The sequence below is a fragment of the Paramisgurnus dabryanus genome, chromosome 9 (genome assembly GCF_030506205.2).
Source record: "Paramisgurnus dabryanus chromosome 9, PD_genome_1.1, whole genome shotgun sequence".
NCBI lineage: Eukaryota > Metazoa > Chordata > Actinopteri > Cypriniformes > Cobitidae > Paramisgurnus > Paramisgurnus dabryanus.
In genome coordinates, this window is record NC_133345.1 from 15,394,445 (window position 1) to 15,418,755 (window position 24,311).

General features: G+C 37.0%; 3 protein-coding genes across 5 annotated transcripts in view; 1 reads left to right on the forward strand and 2 right to left on the reverse strand.

The window, feature by feature from the left end:
- The first annotated feature begins 474 nt into the window (after positions 1-474).
- Positions 475-2,674, forward strand: LOC141282535 (uncharacterized). The gene is made up of 2 exons (XM_073815675.1): positions 475-721; positions 1,160-2,674. Exons 1-2 carry the CDS (start codon positions 544-546, stop codon positions 2,260-2,262), a joined length of 1,281 nt encoding a protein of 426 aa, XP_073671776.1. The 5' UTR covers positions 475-543; the 3' UTR covers positions 2,263-2,674.
- A 179-nt stretch (positions 2,675-2,853) lies between these two features.
- LOC141282536 (uncharacterized) lies at positions 2,854-8,198 on the reverse strand. Its single transcript, XM_073815676.1, has 3 exons — positions 5,810-8,198; positions 5,464-5,605; positions 2,854-4,426 (listed from the first exon to the last, which is right to left on the reverse strand). Exons 1-3 carry the CDS (start codon positions 6,328-6,330, stop codon positions 4,409-4,411), a joined length of 681 nt encoding a protein of 226 aa, XP_073671777.1. The 5' UTR covers positions 6,331-8,198; the 3' UTR covers positions 2,854-4,408.
- A 1,177-nt stretch (positions 8,199-9,375) lies between these two features.
- The window catches only part of ppfibp2a (PPFIA binding protein 2a), a 64,310-nt gene continuing 49,374 nt past the window's right edge, over positions 9,376-24,311 (reverse strand). For 2 of the 3 annotated variants that reach the window (XM_065270002.2, XM_065269998.2), the window contains exons 6-24: positions 22,243-22,335; positions 21,939-22,050; positions 21,785-21,817; positions 21,340-21,401; positions 20,676-20,751; positions 20,027-20,121; positions 19,885-19,946; positions 19,748-19,790; positions 16,832-16,873; positions 16,548-16,680; positions 14,498-14,630; positions 14,305-14,424; positions 14,069-14,216; positions 13,711-13,822; positions 12,243-12,331; positions 11,077-11,199; positions 10,832-10,957; positions 10,215-10,403; positions 9,376-10,109 (exon numbers count right to left, since the gene is read on the reverse strand). In XM_065270002.2, the coding sequence (XP_065126074.2) occupies positions 9,906-10,109; positions 10,215-10,403; positions 10,832-10,957; positions 11,077-11,199; positions 12,243-12,331; positions 13,711-13,822; positions 14,069-14,216; positions 14,305-14,424; positions 14,498-14,630; positions 16,548-16,680; positions 16,832-16,873; positions 19,748-19,790; positions 19,885-19,946; positions 20,027-20,121; positions 20,676-20,751; positions 21,340-21,401; positions 21,785-21,817; positions 21,939-22,050; positions 22,243-22,335 (1,995 nt within the window). In that variant the 3' untranslated portion in view covers positions 9,376-9,905. The remainder of the gene's footprint in view (positions 10,110-10,214; positions 10,404-10,831; positions 10,958-11,076; positions 11,200-12,242; positions 12,332-13,710; positions 13,823-14,068; positions 14,217-14,304; positions 14,425-14,497; positions 14,631-16,547; positions 16,681-16,831; positions 16,874-19,747; positions 19,791-19,884; positions 19,947-20,026; positions 20,122-20,675; positions 20,752-21,339; positions 21,402-21,784; positions 21,818-21,938; positions 22,051-22,242; positions 22,336-24,311) is intronic. The other variant, XM_065270001.2, reaches the window with a different exon arrangement.

Here is a 24,311-nt window from a genome sequence, read left to right on the forward strand (position 1 = left end):
AGAGTGTCAAAAATGTCATAGAGGTTTAAGCTCTTATATTATTATTGTTGTTTTGTTATAAATGATGATTTTGTGAAGTCAGCGTTCGGGTGACTTTATATAGCAAATTGTATAGCACATTTAAGTGTAGATCTCTCCATAGTACTGACAATTCATGTCAAAAATGTATTTTTGTGTGTGTTTCTGTGGATAATCAAAGTTTATTCAATGACTGAGTTATAGTTTTCGTTATAGTTATAGTTAGACTGTGACACCATTACAATAAATGGAAACATGTAGAAGTGAATACCAAATGAAACAAACCTTTATTCAAATTTATTTTCTAACAATCTATCACATATTTTCTGCCATCTCAACACAGCTGTGGCAAGTCTGCAGCTTTATTTTGATGAAGCAGCTGAGCACTTTGTGGTATAGCCTGGGTCTGTGCATTATGTCAGGGTGCTAAGGAACAGCCCTGTATACATGGGTTTCATGTGACGTCACACATTAAAGGCGGCGCCATCTTTAGGACCTGCCGGGGACCGGAGGTAAACAGTAAATATGCCGTCTATCTGCTGTGCAGTGGGCTGTGATAACAGCAAGTCAAAAAAAACGGGACATACGTTTTATAATATTCCTAAAAACAACGAAAGGAGACATAAATGGTTAGCTGCCATTAAAAGGGACCAGTGGACACCAACAGAACACTCCAGACTGTGCAATGAACACTTTATTTCAGGTAAGTTATCTGACGTTAGCTAGCTAGCTTATGTTAGCAACCCTACGATAAGATAACATCCCACGTAACAATGTTGATAAGACAGTGATTCATAAAGTAAGGTCAGTCATTTCATATCTGCTTATCTATATTGCATTATTTGATTTTTGGTCAAGTAATGTTACTTATTTCTGGTAGAGCTAAAGTTACAGAGAGGCTACACCAGGCACATAAACATTAAGTGGATGTTCGCGTTGCGTCTGTTGTAACCTTCTGCTATGATCGGTGCAATGGCTACAACAGATGTGATGACCGCGCGAACGTCCAAAAATATAAACTAGGTTTCTAAAACTTTTTTACGCGTCGCAAACAAAGCATTTCACGTACCCCGTGTAGCCTTACTGTTAGTGTCCCACACTTTTCATTAATGTGTCACTATATCTCATTCTACCCCTGTAGGTCAGAAGAGCGAGAATCCATTAAACCCCGATTATGTGCCAAGTTTGTTTGCTTATCTCACACCTGAGCAACGGAAAAGAAAAATAGATAGTTACAGCAAATTTGAGCAAATGCAAGCTGTCAAAAGAAAGAGAAGGATGCATGATGTTGGACCGGTGGCACCCTGTGACAACAGCAGCCATATGCAGATTGATGATTGTGAAGACACATCAGCTCAGGAGGGTAGAGGTCAGCCAGCTGATCACAACTACTGTAATTCTGCAGTCTATGCTGAGAGCAGTGTACCATGCTCCAATGAAACCTGCCAAGAAACTGTGAGGAGACTGACAGAAGAGTGTACTGCACTGAGGTCAGAGATTTTTCAGCTCAGAGAAAAGATTAGCATGTTATCCTTCAGCCAGGAAACCTTCAAAGACAATGATGAAATGGTGCAGGACTTAACTGGCCTTCCATCCTATGCCAAGCTAATGGTTGTCTTCACGTTTGTGTCAGCATTCCTTAAGGAGGGACCTGGATTGAATCCCTTTCAATGCTTTTTAATGACTCTAATGAGAATGAGACTGAATTTACCCCTGCACTTCTTTTCAAATATATTTCATGTGTCAAAGCCTACTGCAGGCCGAATTTTTAACAGTACGTTAAATGTCTTGCATGATAGGTTGTTTAGATTCATACTGTGGCCCAGTAAGGAACAGATTCAAATTAGTTTACCCATGTGTTTCAAAAATAGTAGTTACAGAAATTGTACATCCATAATAGACTGCTTTGAAATTTTTATTGAGAGACCTAAAAACTTGAGAGCCCGAGCACAAACATACTCACAATATAAGCACCACAATACTGCAAAGTACTTGATATCAATAACTCCACAGGGAGTCATATCGTTTGTGTCTCGTGGCTGGGGAGGGCGAGCAAGTGACAGGCACATTACAGAGAACTGTGGCTACCTGGAAAATCTGTTACCTGGTGATTTGGTTTTAGCAGATCGAGGGTTCACAGTAGGAGATGCTGTGGGATTGTACAGTGCTCATCTCAAAATACCTGCCTTTACGAGAGGGAAAAAGCAACTGCATCCAAGTGAATTGAGTATTCAAGGGGGCTAGCAGCTGTTCGAGTTCATGTTGAACGCGTGATTGGTCTTGTGAGGAATAAGTACACAATTTTACAAAGCACAATACCCATTTCTCTCTGCCAGACTGCCATTCCAGGAGAGCTTACATCTCTTGACAAGATGGTCAGAGTGTGCTGTGCTCTGTGCAACATTTGCCAATCTGTTGTGCCCTCGCAATAGCATGGGTGTCAGTCACATAGTTTTTATAGTCAAAATGTTAAACAATTGTGTACAAATGTAATGTGTGTATATATATATATATATATATATATATTTGGATCTTTGTTTTTAATACAAGGCTGTTATTTATGAAATGAAAATTTTATGTTAAAAATTGTGCATGGTCCCATTATAAATAAATAAATGAATAAATGAATTTATGAGTTTCACGTAAAATTGTTTTGTCTGTCTTGTTTACTTGTTTCTAAAACAAGTAGACTATCACAAATGTTTGTGTATATTGATATTGGCTGAAATTACTTTTGAAATAAATTGTTCATTCAATTACAACACTTTAGTGATGTTTATTGTAAATGGTCACATTGCAGTAACAACATGTGCAATTTATACATTCCATCCCATTTCATTAAGCAAATACTTCACTACTGTACTTGAGTAGAATTTTCACACACAATTTACAGTAAATAACAGACACTTTAAGTAAGTCTTAAAGTAATATTCTAAACTTAAAGTCATTTTCTGGTAAGATATTTTTTTAATGTTTAATTTAAAGCTTATTTAACCACAGAACAGGTTATCATTTGCAGCAGTGACCTGGCTAAGAAAGCGTAAGCTTGTGAGACAACATATATTTTCACATTCAATACAACACAGGAGTATAAAATACAATAGGCTACATGAAAACTATATAAAGTGTAGAGTAAGTAGCCATTACATTACGTGTGAGTAAGCCGAAGGATATGCGAAAATGAAAAGGACATAACGCAGTATACATTAATAGACAGTCTGTATCGCCGCTTAAAAGGTCAAAATACAGATATTGCAAAATGTGTTCTAGTTAGTGAATTAGAACTGTTACAATTATAACGCAATAAGAATGCATAGACGTCTGTAAGAAGCTAAAATGTGGTGAAGAGTCAAATATACAGTTAGTGTAGTTACTGATGTAGATCAGAGATAACACACTAAACCTGAAATGACTGTCTTTAAGAATGTTGAATGTAGAAAAAAGTAAATATACAGATAGCGCAAGTATAACAGACCGAATTATAAAATATACATAAGAGTCAAAAATATCAGTCTGTGTTCAGAACAGTACATGAGTGGTGCAAAAGGGCAGGTGCGGATGTGCATCTGAGCAAAAATACAGTAGAGCATGACAGAGATATTTTAATTAGGGTGTGCAAAAATGGTTTTGTACGAACCAGATACTTGTACTTTTATTCAAGTAATGCTTTCAGGTACTTTATACAAGACTATCAATATGTCAGTTAGCTCGCCTGTCGCAGACTGGTAATACTAAACTTGTTTACTACACTCCACACATTTCCATGTCTTAGGCACCCTGGTCAGCTTAAGGCAGGTCTTGTGAAAGTTCTTTCGCCTACAGTTTCCAGATGTGCAAATAATGACATCTGTGCATGCAGGTTGACCACAGTAGCATCCCACTTCAGGTGGCTGTTTTGTGGCTGTGCTGTATATGGGAGTAAGGCGTGGTGCTGTATACCATTTCCCCAGCAGCTCAGGGATCACTCCTGTCTTGATGAAATTCACCACTTTGCCGTAAGCATTGTGGAAGAAGACAGGATCATATGGAATTCGCTGGGTGAAAACCTCCTGTGGTGTCCATACCATGAAGTCACAGTAACTCACCTCTGCAATGTGCATTTGTGCCTGCACTTGGTACATGTACTTGTGGTTATGTCTCAATGCCATGACCCCATCCTCTCCTACAGCAAGACAGAATGAGGAATCCTTGCAGCTTTCAGTGAGGGAGCAGTTCCTGGTTTTAAAGGGGCATTTAATCTCTAAAACGCCATCTTCATGGCAAGTGCAGGCTACCACACCATCAGGTGATGCTCCAATCCAGGGGAGTTCTGAGTTGATGATGAACCCTGATGCCCTCACCTGGAAGTCTTCATGGTGTTCTTGCAACATAGCTTTCCCTTGCTCTGTCCTCATTTTGTTGACCCCATCTGACAAAGATTGGAATGTAAGCATGCAGGTAAATATGTAAAATGTGAGAGCTTGTAGAATACGATGTGAGAACTTGTAGAACAAAAAATCTGTATTTGTAACTTGAAAATTTGAACTTCTAGAAATGTTTACACACCTGTCACAGAGAAAAAAATATTCACAAATGTGTAGATTGATATGTACATGAACATGACAGCTGCAAACATGTAATGCAAAAGTTAAGGCGCACAGATTTGCCAATTCGTGATGCATGCTCTCTTGACATTGTTTTTTTCTTTGTGTGACTTCAAATTCAGATCACGTATGTGAATATTTTTACAAGTGCAATTTTTAACATACAAGTTCAGAGTTCATATTTTTGTTCTGCAAGTTCTTACATTGTATTCTACAAGCTCTCACATTAAAATGTGAACATGTCTATCATCTACCAGATGTTGCATTATGACAACTTAAAAAAGCATTGATTTACTTGCTTCACAAACTTGCAAGCACTATTGCATACAAGCTGTAAGCCTTATAACAAACTAGACCAATTAATCTTGATTTATGCATGGTTGTCTAGCACAGTTGGCCAATGAATAGCTCTCCTATGAAACTGTTCTGTTATTGATATACCTTGTTGCCTCAGTGGAGAACCGAGAAGCACGGGGATAGCAAATTCTTTTGATCAAGGATGCAGGTGTGCCTGCTCTGGCTGCCTCACTAAAAACTGATGCTGTGACTCTTCCTGCTCTCTGATCAAACCATACTCTAGATTTACTTTGCTCCCTGGTCTCCTCCTCAACTATCAAACACTGGGGAAAAAGTTAGTGACACAATTTATAGTATATTAGATTGACTAAAACTGATTACATTCAAGAAAATCATCCATAGAAATACTTTCAAAATGGAAAGGCTTATCATTTATTTCACCTGAACTGATACACTGAAATATTAAAAGTTGTACCAAAACAACCTGATCATTATGGATATTACACTCCAATACAATTGAATTAGGGTTATGGCAAACTAAAAAGATTATGTTTATAATGTTTACTTGTTGCTTTGTTAGATGTAGATCATCAAAGACCTTGGTACTCTCAATCAGTAGCAAGGGAAAGTCCATCTCCAGCCAGGTGCTTGAGTACAATGTGGAAAGAGGAGCTGGCAAGTCCAGTTGCATCACCTTTGGGATGTACCTGTGAGAAATAATTTAGAAGTTTAGAGACCATTTAAAGTGACAAAAAAAAATGCACAGTTAAATATTCTAGTCCTGTAGTAATTACTCATTATAATTAGCTCATGTTTTGTTTAAGCCCTGTCATAACTGAGATGAGTTGTAAAGTATTATGTGCAAGCCACAAAAGAGCTTTTCAGTCTCTCTGTGGAGCAGAGCATCTTACCTGTGGGAGTGGCCCTCAATGACAGAGAGGATGGCACTCTTCTTTGGTTTGGACTCCTGCAATTCACTATTATGAAGCGCCTCAAAGAATGCTTGGCAGTCTTTATCTGATGGTCTGATATCAGGACAACCAGGACCTTGATCTTCACGGCTTGAACATGGCTCTTGTTTATGAGAGAAACTGATGTTGCAGATCTCTTCATATGGTACCCCTCTGACAGAGTTCATACTTGTCTGAGCCCAAGCACATGGCTTCTCAGTGCAAGCCTGCCCGTTTTTAATATCAGCAGCAGCCAACACAGAGTACAGAAGAGCTGCTGCATGAGAGCAGACCTCTCCTAGGCCTGCTTTACAGGTGCAATGAGCCATAAGTACTGTACCGTCCTCTTGGACTGTGATCCAGGGATGTGTTGGGGTCACAGAAAGGTTTTGTGAATGCTTAACCTTAAGTTTGAAACACAAATTGATAATTATAAATTTAGCAATATAGCCAAAGGTGTTTAAGTTCAACATATATAACATTATCTAAGACTCCTAGCTATTTTATACATTATGTTTTTGCTAACAAACGTAAAGTCAGATTTAAAAAATGAAATTCCATTGGCAAATGTTAATTAATATACTAGCATTGACCTAGGTAGTAGTGATGGGCAGTCCGGCTCTTTTCATAGAATCAGCTCTTTTGGCTCGGCTCCCTTAGAAGAGACAGCTCTTACGGCTCCGACTACGGGTCTTTATTTAGTATTTTTGTATCAATTGACACAATTGGCAATAGATACAGAGTTACTATTATTTAACATTATAATAAAACTTTAATTAAGCAATTGAACAATGAACACAAAACCACAGCAAACAAATCTAATAAATAAATGCAAAATTAGTATTTTTCAGAATTCACTTATGACTTAACTTTCTTCTTCTTTTTGGGAAATGCTGTTTACACTTTCTCCCAACGTGCTTATTTAAATCCTGCTTCCCAGCCTCTCTCTATCACTTTGTGTACCTGGCCTGTACCACTACACTGGCTTTTTGGAGCGTCTATCCCCCTTTCTTCTTTCACATAATGGTATAATCCTAGTCTGTTTTCCCATTTGATTGGAAGCATCGTATGCGACATACAAATAGGTCCTGCCCCTCAGCGAATGAAGAGTCGGCTCTACCAGCTCGTTCGCGAACGACTCATCACTACTAGGTAGCACCACGTAGCAAGTTAGAAGCGTAGCTAGTAAAGTTAAGTAAACAAATATCTTACCTTTCCTGTAAATAAGAAAAGTTTCTTCTTCTCCAGATGATAAACTCGAGGGTCATTCACCCATCCTGATTTAAAATACATGTAGGCTTCAGTGCTCTTGTACGCCTTGAGGCACTCCCCGCTGTATGGAGAAGGATTGTGGACGAGGTAGATGTAAATATCGCCAAAAGACAAGTTTGGCAAGTTGACGACAGATTTCATCGGGGTAAGAAGTTGATGTGGAAGTAAATACGGATCAAAACCCAAAATATCAATTTTCTTGTAATAGCGTTGCTTTTCATTGTCAGATAGATGAGCGATTTTCGTCTGAGTTTCATTGACATTAACGTTTGCCATTTCCATCATACATATATATATATATTTATATTAAATATATAAATGTTATATATGAATCATAGACACCATTAATTACAAGGGAAATTATTTAACGAATCGACGGCTGGTGGCGCTACGGTCCTAAAGATGGCGGCCGCAACAAAAAGGTGACGTCATTGAAACCCATGTATATGCTGGCAGCCATCTGCAGAAGTGCATTCTCGGGGATGGTGGCTATCCTGTGTAAGTGCATCTATCTCTCTCATTACCCCATACACTCCCACAATTTTGCTCTTCTTAATGGGGACATGCATGGCCGTAGCCAGCTATGAGGTCACCAAAATTACCTTGGGAAATGTTTTATATTAAAAATAAAAATTGCAGTTGTCTGAACAGCTAATTTGTTTTTCAAATCGACTCATATTGGCATCCGTATATATACACTCTAAAAAGTGCTGGGTTGTTTTTCCCAAGCATTATTTTAGGGTGTAATTAAGTTTGGAGAGCTTAATGTATAATTTATTGTAAAATGATTGAGTTTGACTCAAGCTGCAAGGGTGCGTGTGAAGAATTTGAAGAGTTTTGTTCCAAAACGCAATCCATTTTGACTAATTTGGGTAAAAACGTGTTTTCTATACCAAGAAAGTGACAAGATGAAAACCACTGTTTTCTGTTACAAACTTTCACATAGCATCTTTAGGTTATAATAACATTAAAAATTCAAATCCATAATTTGATTTTCAAAGATTTAATATACAATTATTATTTAAAAAAAAAATTTTTCAAAATGCTATAAATCTAATCTAATCTAAAAGTAGGTTGATCGATGACAGCCTTTGATCTTGGTCAATACTAATAATAATACCATATATACAGGTACTTGACCAAAAAAACATTCAATCAGGCTACGTTTACACGTACATGGTTATTTTGAAAAACTTGTTTCGTGTGTTTGTATTTGCAAATACAGCTGCTCTATTATGTCAAGGAGCAGAGACGAGTCACAAGTGCTCAGAGGTCAGCAATTTTACGCGTGTTTGACTTCATGCGGCGCTGCAAGAACTGACAGGCGGATGATGTCAACGTACAGCGAGAGTGAGTTGAGAAATCACACTAATTTCGAATTGCTTTCGCTGTACTTTGACGTCATCGAACACCTACTGCAACAACTCCTCCCTCCAACACGAAGAACCAGTCCGCGTCACCACCAGCGCCGCCAGTGATTGGCTTAGGTGGGCTTGAGCTTCTCTTGACGGAATATATGCACGTGTACGTGTAAATGCCCACTTTTCTGAAAACTGACAATATTATTTTTAAAGGTTTAAAATAGCCGCCCACGTGTAAACAACAACAACATGTCATCGATTACATCATTTACAGTGTGAGGATTCGGATATACCACTCTTTTCACACACTGTTCTCCTACTACTGTATATAGTAGGTAAGTAGGCATATTCAAATGCAACTTAAGTATACTTACATCCAAATCTCACAAGAAATAGTCCAGAATCCCGGTAATTCTCACCTACCCTTTTATGAATACTAAGGTTTCGGACATACTACTGTATTTGTTCGCCTTGCTTTTTGCCTACTATATAGTAGGTAACTATGCAAATTTCGGACACAGCCAGGGGTGCCCAACCCTGTTCCTGGAGGCCAACCATCCTTTAGATTTTAGCTTCAACCCCAATCAAAGACAGCTGAAGCAGCTAGCCAAGGTGTTCAGGGTTGCTTGATAATTACAGACAGATGTGTTGGAGCTGGGTTGGAACTGAAGTCTGCAGGACGGTCGCCCTTCAGGAGCAGGGTTGGGCACCCCTGATCTAAGGGGACCAGTGGTGGATGTGGAAAGAACAACTCATTCTAAGGTAATAAAAAACATAACGTTTCATTATGTGTTTCTTTCTAGACGGTTTCAGCAGCAACAACATAAGCAAACGGCTTTTGTGGACAAAACGCAACATCCCGTAGACTTCCACATAGAATCAATAACAACAGAGTCCTTTTACAGTAGTTTATTTATGATAACATGGGATATAAATGACGAGTAAATTACTTTTGTTCATAATCATATATAACGCATATCCACACAAACAATTCAGAAGATTATTTTATTTTGTAATATTTGTGTAACTGTACCATATTATTACAGAAATGTGTTTAGATGTGTTTAGTTATGTTTTGTCCCATTTCTCAGGAATCAGTAAAATTGTAAAACTTAATAATTGATCAGTTCAATGAAGGAGCATAAGAAATAGAGAAGAAAAGAAAAATGTTAAATAATATATTTGGAATTGCTGATTACAACAAGAAATACCAATTATAGATATTTTAGCATTTGACTTTCCAAAGATTATTCATTTCTTTCCATTTTAAGCAACCATTGGGCAGTCATATGCAGGGAATCCAGATGGTATTCTTAATAATCCGTTTTATTACAATGTTAACACTGAAGTTTCTGGCGCAGTATTCGTGTCCATGCATGGTCTTTCTGGTTGATTTGGATTGGCACAAAGGAGAAGACAATGAATCAACTCTTAGACCCCTCCTGTTGCAGTCTGTCTGAGTCTCTGTCTAACACAGGGCTGATACCCCTGAAGCTTGCATAGGGCCGCTTTGGTGTCCCATTCAGAATCGGTGGAGTCCCTGTTTCCATGGGGCAGATATAATCTGCTGATTCATCTGTCCTGAGCTTTCTTAGTTGTCTGAAGTGAGTAAAGCCAAGCTTCTTTGGCTAAGATAGAGAGAGGGCAGGAACGTATTACAGGAGGCAGAAACATGAAACCTAGCTCATATTTGATATGTTGCATGGAATTAATGATTTTCTGCAGTATCATACCCTGACTTTGGCAGTGGTGGTAAGGGGTGCATGCCCACTGGCATTGGCAAACTCCCGTTTTTCCTGTTGTGCTTGGGACCCAATGAGTGTGCTGAAGTTGGAGGCTAGATGGCGTCTGAGAAGAGTCTTCTGTGGGGGAATGTTGAGGAGCATGGCCAATGTCTCAGAGTTAAAGCGAGGCTCCAGAATCTGATGAACAACACACATACATACACACACACACACACACACACACACACACACACACACACACACACAGTTAAGATTGCATTTTTTGGGTCACCAAGGACCATGTTCCTACTGTTCAAGTAAAGACAAATGTCAACTACATTCCAGACAGCTTGAGGGTGAGTAAATTAGTAGAAGAATTAACTGTTTAACTCTAAGTATTATAGGTTAACAGTTTACCAGTAAATTATATTCATCCCTAGTTGAGACATCATAACATCACACTAATAGTTTCTGGGACTTTCTGTAGTATATCAATAAATTGTGTAAGGACAATAAACTGGACAGAATGTTATGCATTGCAGTTATCATAGAATATAGTATGGCTGTGTTATTTCCATTATGTATCTTTTTAAAGCAGAAATACTTTAATGTGCGGTAAAACTCACAACCAGGCCCCCATGGACTCCGCTGCCTCTCAGGTTTGGAGCATATTCTGCCAAATCCACAGACCTCAACCACTCCATCACTCGATGATTGGACCACTGAACCACCTCTGATGGGGACATCTTATTCTGTAGGGAAAAATCATACACTGTCTATTAGTTTACAGGAACTATTTAATCTGAATTTGTGGAGCCTGTTCGTGCCTTGTGCACTTATCCACGCAATTTTCAAAGGTGATTTGTCTCACCTCATCCCCTGGTCTGCGTCTCAAGCAGTTTGGGTTGAACTTGTTGGCGTGGAGAACATGGATAGCACATTTGATGCTCAAATGATGGAGTTGACTGGTAACTTTCAGGAACAAAAGATCATTCTAGGAGAAAATATCACAGTTAAAAGTACATGAACAATGCCTATTGAAGTACATCATTAATGCACACAGCACAGTTACAGTAAAGAGTGTTCAGCACAGTCATACTGCATAAAAATATGCAGCAGTTAACATCAGAAAAGTGCAGCACAGTTAAAGTAGGGCAAATTCAGGAAGACTGAGACATCACAATGTCAAAAAATTGTCCCAAACTAGCTAAATTTACCCTTCATCAAAAACTTGCAAAACAGTTACAGTACATCAACAATGGTCAGCACAGTTACAGTACAATAATAATGTGCAGCATAGTTCAGTCCCTCCAGAAAAATGCGATTATGCGATCTCATGATTCAATGCATAAGCAGCCAAAGTTTGCATATTTTTTAAATACGCCACACTTTGCATACATTGCAGATTTCTGCTTGCAAAATATGCAGGGCTTGCATGATTTCAAAATCCCTGCTTTTTCGTAACAAAAGGTCATATGTATCTTAGCAGAAAGTTGAAAAATGTTGCATTTACTTCACACATGTGCAGCCATGTCCCATGTTGTCATGGGAATGTTAGAAAGTGATGTCATTACGCGACATGAACATCAATGAAAAGCTGTAAAAGCTGCAAACAGTTTTTGCAAGTTCCCGCAATTTTGGCAAGTTTACACAATTTCATAGCATAAAAATCCCGCATATTCTATCGCGTTTTTAAGAAAACATGCCGCAAGATCAAGGATTTTTTCCCGCAAAAATCACAAAAAAACACAGCATTTTTCTGGAAGGACTGAAAGTTACAATAAATCAAGAATGTGTAGCAAAGTTAAAGTACGTATACAACATGCAGAACAGTTAGAGTACATCAAAACTGTGCAGCAGAGTTATAGCAGATCTACAGTGTATAGCACAGGTACAGTAGATCAATGTGCAGCACAGATAAAGGGCATAATAAATGTGTAGTAAATAAAGAAAAAACACATTAAAATGGGCAGCAGAGATAATATTCTTATATGGTGTTTTAACATACAGAGTTTGATGTCATTTAGTTTCCCTTACCACTGTCAAATACTGTAGCATTCGACCATCAACCTTGCTCTCATAGAACTGATCCTTGTACTGTGGTAAGCCAATATCATCAAGCCAGCCTTCAGATGGAAAATGTATATGTTGTAAACATGTGATTTCATTTATATCCATAAACATTAAACACATGATGACAGGAGGAAAATAGATCATGCTCAATTTAAAATCGTCTTTTTTTCCCTATGGTGACATATATCTGAGTAAAACAGCTTCTGAAATGAAAAAGGTAGGTGTGGACTTAAATTAATTTATCGAGAACTGATTGGATTGCTGTAATCTTTTCCCGGACCCCGCCCACCTGCAATACCATATGACCGGATGTAAAGAGAGATCGTTTCTAGGAGGGAAGTAGGTTACCATTTTTTATGAATGATAATGAGGGCACATGCATTAAAAAATATATATATATAAAGCTTACAGATAAGTCATTTGAAAAAATACCACCAGGGTTTCCCGCAGCACTTTGCAGTTCGGGCGGCCCGCCTAAGCTGGAAAACCCTACCGCCTTAACTAGGTCGTCCAAAAAAAAAAGAGGCATAAAAGGCCATTAAGTACATCTTGGAGACTAGCGCGAATGGGCTTCACACCGCGAGCTGGCATGCATGCCACATGGCCAAATGAGACTTGTTCCGTCACTGTCTAGAGGATAACTAGTATCCAAACTTATGTTTTGTGTTTATTTAAGCCTGTTATTGTATTAGTCTATAGTTCTTGCAAATTTAAAGTAAGTTAGCTGGTGATTTTGTTGTTTGAGCAACCTGCTAGCTATGTTTCACGTGCTTGTTGATTGGATATAATTGTTGAGCGCTCTTGCTCACTTTATTTATGTGAATTATTTACATGCTACAGTTACACTCCTTTAAGATAATTTATACCACGGGTCTGTTGAATGCTGTATTCTGATTGGCTGAGAAGTGTTCCATGGGTATGCATGAATTTCTGATAACCGCACATCTAACTTGTCAAATGTCTTAAAAATAGGCACCAGAGCAATGTTTGTGGTAACCGCACCTTGGGTGTGCGTTATTTTCTTATAATTCAATGGCCGTCGTCAATTATTCCTTACGTAATTAATAGTGGGAAATAATCAGTTTTTACAATCTTCACAGGATCATTGTTCGCCTGACGTTCTACAACATCTGCTTCAGTTTGTGTTTATTAACCCTTTAGTTTCACTTAATCACACAGCTATTCCCGTTAAAGGTAAAAACATTTAATTCATTTTCTGTCATAGTTTCTTCAAAATTAGGTTTTATTTGAGTGTTTTACGCCCCACCCCTTTGATTGTCACGCCCCCAGCAACGCCCACTCGCCCAACCCTACCACCTTAACTAACAATATTCCAAAACAAATTACAGTTTTTCATTTCAGTGTCACTGCAACTTTAAGCAATTGTCCTTGCTGTCATAAGTAAACAGAATGCCTTAATGCCATTACGTACGTGTAACCCAGATATGATCCAGTTCCGAAGATTTGTCCATTGACTTGTTACTAAACGCTCGGAGAGCCAGTTGCAGTTTCTTTCTGTGCAGAGGATGTTTAATACAAATCTCCTGCAAAAAAAAAACACAAGAACAGTCATTTTCATCACATTTGTGTTGAGGCTAGTGAAACAAAGCCTGATTAATGTGCATTGCTAGCTTAAAATTTACGTTCTGGATGATTCAGCAGTATTGTGGGGTGGAAACAGATTGACTAATAAAGAACAATCAACAGTTGCTGTCTTATCTAAATGTCAAAGTAGTAAGTAAATAACTAAAATATTGCTAATTAAAAAAATAACAATCATAAAAACAGACCTTCTCAAGCTCCTGTGGAGTAGCGGAGAGGAGGGTTTGCCCACTAGCCACCCACTGACGGGCTAAACTGACATACTGACCCAATCCACTGTCCTCCAGCCAACCACACACCTGCTCTGTGCTCCACTTACAGAATGGGATGTGCATACTGATGTACAGAAAGACATGACAATACCTAACATCAGTACACACTAGTCTGTGAAGACTAAATCAGTAAAAGTAAGGGGGAGATTTACCGAGTTGAGCGTCCTGAATCAGGGGTCCGTGTTAGCCGAGGCCCCGCTGTGGCCCTGAACCCTCCTCTCCTGAACTCAGTGGGCTCCAGGTCATCTGAGAGTACGCCTGTCCTCTTGATCCTCAAAATGAACACACACATTCTTAGATACAAACACACACTAACATGTAAACATACTGTCTATACATACTCACTTTCCCCACAGTTTGCGTATGCTGGTATTTTTAACATTTTCCTGTAACACAGGTGACTGCTTGCCAGAGTCGGCACTAGACGACAACGAGGAAAGATCCGAAGAGCCAGTGTCCTTCATTTTCTCTGTGGTTCCTGGGTTTGTGGGGGAGAGTCTTGTGTTAAACTTAAGTTTTTCTAAATGTCAAGCACCATACATTTCAAATATTGTGATGAATGCGAAAATGTAGTATTGGACAATGAACATTTTAGCACACTTTATTGAGTTGTGTTTGAACACAGTGTTAAACAGGTTAAATACAGTTGAAGGTGTATCTACAACATCTGTGGCAGTTATTTAAGATTTTACACTTATTCCTCATTTAATAATGGATGGGGATGGCGCAGTGGATAAGACAGACGCCTTTGATGTGAGAAACCCGGCTTTGAATCCACTGTGACACACCATTGTGTCCCTGAGCAACACACTTAACCCCTAGTTGTTCCAGAGGCGTGCGACCTCTGACATATATAGCAATTGTAAGTCGCTTTGGACAAAAGCATCAGTTAAATGTAAATGTAATAACTCTTTCTCCGCCAGCCTTTGGTTGTAAAAATGCCTACCAGAATTTTTTGTGATTTTCACATACGTTTCACAGAATACCTTCCTACTAAATTTCCTTCTAAAAATATATAAACATACACATATTTCTAATGAAAGAACAGACCCTCTGCTTTCAAACAAACAATAAACAAATAAAAAAAAATGGGGAAAATCTTTTCATCCTATCTAAACTTTTTTCAACTGTTTATAAACTCTTAAATATGGGTAGATTTCTTTAAAAATACAAAATATTTAGCAAAAAGCTGAAATAATTACATTTTTGTGAAGGGAATTTTGTAAGAGATCAGATTCCGAATGATTATCAAAACATACACGGAGTGTAAAATTAATAAATCATTTTTTGCTTCAGTTTTCTTCATAAATTGGGTATCCAGTGGATAATCGCGGTATTACGGATTACCATAAAAACTCATCAGGAACACGTTTTTTCATGCAAATGTTTTTCTTAATGGCGAGGAATGGGTTAAAACAAAGGAAAATCATGCTTACAAAAGTACACCTATTTATGATATGTATAATGTCTCTATATTGTCCATAACCTTGAGTTTGAATTAGATGGTTGAATTGTTCCCTGTTGCACTTCATAGGCCTATTAACATTTTTAGACACCGGTGCATATACCACAAAGTCAACACCGCGACTCAGTGTTGAGTTCCCTTTATGCTGTGACAGAGTGCAAAATAAACTAGAATGTTTTCCTTACAAACAGTTAATTAGTTCTAAGAAAGTAGTGGCCCATTACATAGTTATAAATCACATCATAATAATATTGGCCCTCAGCTGTATTACTTAATTTGTATGAATTAAATGTCCTCTACATATAGACACTAATAGAGAAGGTTTACATTATGCTTGACTTTAGCTGTGGGCCCTGTCAAGCCACATCTGACAGTGGTTTTGTCTCCCTACAGCCAATCTAAACAGGTGGGGTCTGTGTGAGGGTTGTTCGCCCCCAAGAGGCCCTTTCATTAAAGCCATCAAAGGATTGAAGGGCTGGAGAGAGGTTTTGAGGGATGCTAGAAGTGGTTTTGCTCTAGAGCATGGGTGGAAGAGAGACCAGAAATACACATTCAAAAGATTAGAATTTTCCAAGAAAGGAGGGTAAAAACCAAAAACAGGACCTTGGGCTCTTGCAGTAATTTTCCCAGGGAGCCATGCACAGAGAAGTAAACAACACTCACAGAGAAGTGATACTAAATTAGAATAGGTTGAGCCAAGTTCTGCCAACACAGCTGTACTAAAACAGGTCTTGTTGATTAGAAATAAGCAATCTATTTTACCAGCACTGCATCTGACAGCGGCATATGAACTTAGTATTTTAATATTATCTTTCTTAATTTTGTGCCAAAATATCTTTAAAGCTTTTTTTCTATAACTTGTCTGTAATGTTTGTTTGTTTGTTTGTTTTCTAAGATATAAAAAATGTAGAAAGGACAATGGTTTCATACTAAGGTTGACGTCCTCATCCTTGTTCTCTGGAGACCTCTGGTCTGATGTATCACACGTCTCCTTCTCACTCTTCTCTAAAAGACTCTGTGCTTTTTCTGTGGGTGTTTGATGTTTGCTGTCAGCTGGTTGACCCTATAAACGCATGTAAAAATAAAATGATCACAACAGGGCCATGATATGAACTGTATAGACTTCCTCGGTTTGAACTTAACTAGAAGATGAAATAAAAGGGAAGGATAAGTAAGAAGATGAAAGAGTAAGAACTAGTTAAGGATTACTGTACCCCTTCTAACAGAACAGGTTCTACCAGTTTGCCATCCACAGCCTGAGAAATAAAACAAATAATTGCAAGAACAGACACATATTTAACACATGAATATCATTTTAGGGTTTGTAAGCTATACACTCAAAACTTTCTATAACTTTCGAAAAAACTTTTAATCAAATTGGTTGGGCAGGTAATTTTAACTTGCCCTTTTAAATTCTGTCTACACTTTAAGTGAAAGAGCAACTATGGTCCGATTCAAGATTATACTTTTCCTTTGGTGTGTTAGTGTGTATTAGTACATCTTAATGATATGCAAAAGGTTCAAACCCCAAAGTAAATGATGATGTAAGTTATCATCTCCAATGCAAATCTCTTTTCTTGGACTACAACAAACAAATGGATTGTAGGCAACAGTTTACTTCCTGGCATTGTTGATGTAGTAAAGACCGACATTATCATAATTCCTTTCGCTTTGACTCACAGCCTGTAAATTAACTCCTGTCAGGATTGCGAGCGAATTGTTCAAACATGGTAAGGAGCATCACATTTCCGGCTGATGTCAGAGGTATTCAGTAGGGGTGTGCAAAAAAAAATCGATTCACATTTGAATCGCGATTCAAGCATTGATTCATAGAATTCCAAAAATCGATTCATATATATATATTTTTAACGCCGTGTTACTATTGTCCTGAAATTAGTTTATCTCAGTATTCCCGTAGATGGCGCGTCGAAGTCACACTGACGCCTGCACACTCTTGTCACAGTGTTTCCCACACATTGCTGTGCAGCGCTGCCCAGGTTAACAAGTGCCCAAGTATATCTGGCATCAAATTTTGTATTTTTTGTTTTTCCGTGACGATGACACTCTTTAATAATGACATTTTGTGTGCGACATAATGAGTTCGGTGTGCGTTCACGTGCTCTGTTTCTCAATGAATTGGGATGCGAGATCATGCGACGCGAACAACATTGTATCCTTCATGTTTCTGAACTTGAGCAAAGTTTTACCATTAGAGAACTTCACGGAGCACCCGCGGCCCATATGGTTTCGGGTTTGTATTTGAAATGGTCAGTCGGGTCCGGGTCAGTCATAGTTAATTACTCCGGGTCCCGAGTCTGATTAATATTGTGTGTAAAACCCGAGTCAAACGGAGAGTGGCTGTGAGCGCTACCGCGCTAAAGCTCGAGTGCAGTTTCAGCGTGCCGACGGTTTCTATGGCGATAAAAACTGGCTCTTTTCTATTATTATTAATAAACCATATATTTTCTAAAACCTATTGCAATGAACGAGCAAAGCTCAAGATGACTCAAGATTTACAAAGTGCAAAGCTGTAATGTAAAGTCCCCTGTCACTGGGACAGCAAGTAGACTTTTGAATCTGAAATAATGAGTGGATTTAGCTTTTTTTTTAATCGGCAAGAGAAATAGAAAGAGAGGCACTTTCCTTGCTTCTGCTCTATCTAATAGACATAATAACCATTATAACACCAGTCACATTTATAATCTATAGACCTGCACTGTCTATCATTCATATACTTTATTAATATTATTGTATTTAATAGAGTTTGATAAAAGGGGTCATCTAATTGCTTCATATCAGTTTTTATTTTTGCATAAAGACATAAAGTAATATCAAACTACATTTAATTTGTTGTGTTTCTTTTCTTTAAAATTGTATATCTACTACAATCAGTCACATAGGAAAAAGTAAACTACATTTACATACTGTGAATCGTTTTTGAATCGAAAATCGATTCTGAATCAAATCTTGAGCCTAAAAATTGGAATCGAATCGAATCGTGAAATTTTCTGAATTGTGCACCCCTAGTATTCAGGCCAATCACAACGTACAGATTAGCTGGCCAATCAGGGACACAGAGCTTTTCAAATCGATGAGTTTTGTACAAAAATCTGGAGCTACAAAAATGTACGGTATGTGGAAAATAATGTTGTTTTAACCATAAATGACACCAACACATTGTATTACACCAAATACACAAAATAACATTGTTTTTTAGCAATGATATAGGTGCTCTTTAAGCAATTTTCACCCGTTTTCATGAGTTGCTATAACTAAAAATACATGTTGAAATTGCTTAAACTAATCTGACAAGTTAACGTTTAGTTGAAATTTAAAACTGTAAGTTAAAATGACTTGAGATAACACAGGTGCATTTCACACATATCATTTGTTTTAAGAGGTAAACAAAATATGCTAATGTTTAAAGGAACAATATGTAAGAAATTTATATCAATTAATCATAAAATGGCCTTGATATGTCACTAGACATTAAGAAATCATTTTCATTTCAAATACTTATATCACTCACAACAGTGGTCTGGCCAGGATATTGTCATTTAAAAAGTGGAGTTGCAGCCCTCAACTGATGTTTATGTTGTCATTTTGTGTATTGGCCACCAGTTGTGTGATTGCAGTACCAGTTTTGGCCACAATCCTACCTACTGTTCCTTTAAGAAAGCTTGTTTCCATTAGGGGTGAAAAGGTAATCTAATAATGCACTGTAAACGCATTCATAACGAATTAAAATTAAAGGATTTTAATTTGGATTTTAAATGGATTTTAAGGAAGGCAAAAGAAACGCCTGTATAAATCATGTCTCTCCATGACTGGAATAAAATGAAGGTTGCCATGATTCATTAAAAATGTTAACCTGTCTTTGAGCTTTCTTTGTGTTACTGAAAATAATGACTAATTTGTTTCAGTACATTTAAGACCTGGTTAAACTAGATTATGGGTGGTTAGTTAGACAAAAGATTGTAATCATTTGTGCCCTGATTAAAGCACATGCAAATGTAGAGAAAATGTAAGATGAATGTGTCCTTATGTGTTTCAGAAAATAACTAAACATGTTGTAAATGAGCATATTTCACAACTGAACAAAGTGTTTTGCAATAGTGATTTGGTCAAACCTTTTGGGTTGAGCTGTCTTTCAAGTCCTCCATACTGATGGATCTGTGTAAAATAACATATATTTAAAGACATTTACTCATGATATTGCATTTTTCCTTTCAAAACAGATTAGGTCTGAATGGAGAGATTTGATTACCTTGCATCTTTCTGTGAAGAAACTGAAGAGACCAGTAGAGGAGAAGAGCTACTGATGGTCAACTTTACGAAAAAAGAAAACAAATATCAGAAATTGAACATGAATAAAATCATTTAAAGATGGAGAATCACTCACAACACACCTCACTGTGAGCCTTATGTGTTAAAGATTTCATCTTAATATTTCCATTCTCTTTCCCTTCCTCACCTCTGATGGGAACAGATTTGTCACCAGATACTGTGAATCAGATTCATATCATATATTATCTGTAATTACTAAAAACTTTGCACACATTTCAGTTGACTCTCCCAAACCACATCCCAGCAAGCAAAAACCAAGACAGTGAAATGACGGCTAACTAATAGACCCAGTATAGTCCGGCTATGAGTAACCCACTTCTACATTAAATAACCTTGAATTTGCATGTCGTTTTTGCCTACATAACTTGTATGGTATTCATGTAAGAAAAGTCAACATGTGTTCAAGGTGTTTGCTTTCATTTCTTTTATATGTTCTAAGCGTATACGCATTAGACTATTAGACTTTTACTGGCAGCCCAAATTTTTATAAGTATAAGTATCATACAGTGTCTTTCTTTTTTTATTCATTCAAAAATTTTGTTGTCACATGTGATTATTATGTCATTTTTTACTTAAATAAAAGCTTGCATAAAAGCAGTCTGACCTATGACCCTCTGAAACATGATAGCATTTTTAGAATAGCACTGCAGTGTATAAAAGTGTATAAATCCATTGGAATCATGAATATAGTGTAAAAATCAATAAATTTACCTTGAACTAAAGTGAAGATGTCATTTATCTGCATGTACTGGCTGAGGAGAAGAGTTAACTCTCCTATTCTTCGGTCCTGAAAGCCCACAAAAATAATAAAGCAATGAATGACACTTCTTAAGTATCACATGATGATGGACAGAGCGGACACTAAGTCACAAATCCGACTTTAATCTGATAATTAATCAGTTTTTGCCACAGTTGTATTATTGCTAAATAATAGGATTTTATATAGACACATATAATTTTCTTAATTTTCTATCATTATTTAGATTTTTCTTCTACAGTTTAACCTATTTTTGTGCTAGAATGTTTTTGTAAAACCTGTGAAAATAAAAATACAATTGAACTGAATTTGAATATTTGAAGCAAAGGTCAATCTCTGCCATGTGTCTTTACGGAAAGTGTATGGCTCATGTCTGCGAAAACTGATTCTGGCTTCAATTCAACAGATATTCTGCATACTCAAGTCCATAAACACACATGTGAGAAACAAAAGCCCTAGTGTGCTCAAACTGACTCCAGCTAACCTGCTGGATATTACAGGTGGTGTGTTGACAGTTTTTTGGGAATTTCTTAAGTTTTTAATTTTGGACAATAACAAACTTTGGTTTATTTTCAAAAGGTGCTTTTTTACTTATGAAAGTTAAGACCTGTACTGTACCTTTTCATCATTGGCTGCAATGAGTGATTGCAATCCTGTTTTAACTCTCTGTAGTTCCTGGTCTGTTGACAAATAAAATTAAGTCATAATAAAATAAAATACTATACATTATATCACATGACAAATAAAGCATGGTACGTATACATAACTTCTGTATCTGTTAATGTGTTTACTAATATTGAATATGCTGGGATTTCATTTTGATCAAAATTTAAAGGTCTTCAACTCTACAAATAGTTTTGTTTTACAGCCTTGGAAAGTATTTAAACTGGTTATAAACTTTAATGGAAGCTATGTGAAGCTGTACATTTTAGACTTTACACTCAAATAAAACAATTAAACAAACAATTAGTGAATTAGTGAATCAGAAATGAGTTAAACATGCACACATGTGGTTTGCAGAACTCATTTGTGTGATGTTGGTTAAATGTGGAAAAAAGCATACGTTTAGTATTGAGTCTCCTCTTATAAATCTCCTCTAATGGTGAATACATGTTAAAAACAGAAAACAGAACACACATCTAACTAACACACACGATAGCAACTACATGTATGAGTAAAAACATTGTTAGATTGTTAAGGAGGTTAGTATTGAGTACCTCTCTCAGCACTATCCACAGACACTGGAGCTCTGGAGAGCAGCTGAGCCTGTAGACTTTCAATTTCAGCATTTTTACAGATCAGCAGTTGCTGTAAACTTGTGATCTCAGCCTATGTGTGAATGTGACACAGATACATTTCTGTCATTAGAAGTGTATACAAAACCATTAGTTAGCAAAATTTTTACGTTTACACATTTGGTAGACACTTTTATCTAAAGTGACTTGAACTATTACTACTGTGTTTACAATAATCTTATCAAACACCAAAATCATAACTGAAGTCTGAGTTGTAAGGCAGTACCTGTGTCACCTTAAGCTTCTGTTCATACTGAGACTTTTCCTCTTCCAACTTCTCAACTCGATTCTTCAGTATTTTTAGTTCTTGAAGCAGATTCTGTACAAAGCACACAGCACAAGGATATTATAACCTTACTTCAAAGTTAAGTTAAGTTAAGGATCAAACTACTTTAAGTATTTGCCCCGAAAACCTGACGACAACTGTCTTCATGTGAAGTCATTGCAATAGCTTGCATTATTTTTAATGTCTTATGGGTAGTTTCTTTATACGTTTCTTCATACTTCAAAATTGATTAACCTAAGATCTGCTTGGTTTAACCCTTAATTTAGGAAACATTTTATAAATTGTGAAAATTAAAGTACTTCTAAATAGATGCTGAGAAAATGGACGGTGGAAAAGCTACATTTGATAAATAACACATTTTTCTTTTTTAAATATCAGCAATTCACAATTATAAATTATGAGAATATCGCAGTCCTTTCTGGTGTTTTCTTGGTTATTTTGAAGGTCTTTGTTTTGTGGGCTTTTAGTTTGTATTTTTTTCCATGTTTGTAGTCCGTTGTAGCTCTGTTTATCACTGGTCTTTGTTGAGTGTGTATGTAACTTGCCCTCATCAATCTGTGTACAGTTGTGGATAAAAATATTGGCACCCTTGGTAAATATAAGCGAAGAAAGCTACCGTATGAAAATAAAGGATCATTTTGAGCTTTAATACAAAATCACAAAAATACAATGTTTTATTTAAAAGTAAAACAATCTATCAGGGGTGGGGGATTGGGGTTACATTATTAAATATTTTTTTTCTCTAACACACACACACACACACACACACACACACACACAATTTTTGGAAATTTTATAAAATTTTGAAGTATATTTCCATTAATATTAAAATGTTCTTGGCCCTTAACCAGGGGCCTCATTTATAAAGCGTGCGTACGCACAGATATGATCATAAAGTGTGAGTATGCAAAAATCCATATTTATAAAACGTTTGAGGTGGAAAAGCCACGTCAGGGTCTGAGCAGACCTACGTGCTTTTGCTTGTACGATTGCTGCAGGTTTTTGGAAATATAAGCCATTCTTGCTTCTCAAAAAGCGTTTAAACATTGACAAGCGCTCTTTTATATGTCAATCACACATACGCATTTTTATTAAATGATCATAAGAATAAATGTAGGATGGTTTCTAAGCAGTATTTTATATCTACTGGAGATGTTACAAATCAGCCTGAAAGAGAAAATGTGTTTATATCATCTTAATGCTCAGCAAGGAGAATAATTTGAGTGGACAAAGATTCTCCAAGGATCATAGATGAAGAAATTCAGAAATCAGTTGAATCTTGGGGTCAGAAAGCTTAAAAAAAAAAATAAAGGAAAATAGCACCACCATCCCCCCAAGTTGTTTGAGACACAGTTTAAGAAACAAATCCTCTGCTCTCATGCAAAAACAAACTTCATCTACCGTACCGGAGCTTTAAACAGGACTGGGCTCTGCGGACAAGTTTTTTGGCAGCCGGAACACAAGATGAACACAGGGATTAAAATGTGCTCCATGTCTACAGTTAAATATACCTCTGAATCTTTATTGTTGTGATTCTACTTGGATTATATGAAATATCAACAGATAAAAAAGTCAAAATTTGACTTGCTCTCCTAGAAATCTTATAATGGGTTTTGGTCAAATCTTCCATCAAGACATTGGTTGAAAACAAACATCAAAATCAACAAATGAGAGTGCTACAGTTATCAGGGTGCATGCTAGAAGGGGAGACGAGGAGAATCCAATATGATAAACTTTATATTATTATCAGTGAAACATAGGATTTTTGCAATTTATTTTCACAGTTTTCTTTGCTTAGATTTAACAAGGGTGCCAATATTTTAGTCCACAACTAAATATATACCGCAGTGTTTCTTTATCCTTGCATTATTTGTTTGATTGTGTGTAATGGGGTACCGGGATCCTCGGTATTCTCATTAAAGAAAAGATGAGATATGTTTTACATAAATCACTGAAATATTATGTCTGGTATACTGTCACAGAAATGTTGCATCACACTATTTCAAAGA

What these genes read in the sequence shown, in the direction of transcription:
- LOC141282535 (XM_073815675.1), top strand. Translation starts at nt 544, where the DNA reads ATGCCGTCTATCTGCTGTGCAGTGGGCTGTGATAACAGCAAGTCAAAA. An exon ending in CAATGAACACTTTATTTCAG is followed by an intron (nt 722 to 1,159) that starts GTAAGTTATCTG and finishes CTACCCCTGTAG; the next exon opens with GTCAGAAGAGCGAGAATCCA.
- LOC141282536 (XM_073815676.1), bottom strand. Translation starts at nt 6,330, where the DNA reads ATGTTATATATGTTGAACTTAAACACCTTTGGCTATATTGCTAAATTT. An exon ending in ATTGAGGGCCACTCCCACAG is followed by an intron (nt 5,606 to 5,809) that starts GTAAGATGCTCT and finishes TATTTCTCACAG; the next exon opens with GTACATCCCAAAGGTGATGC.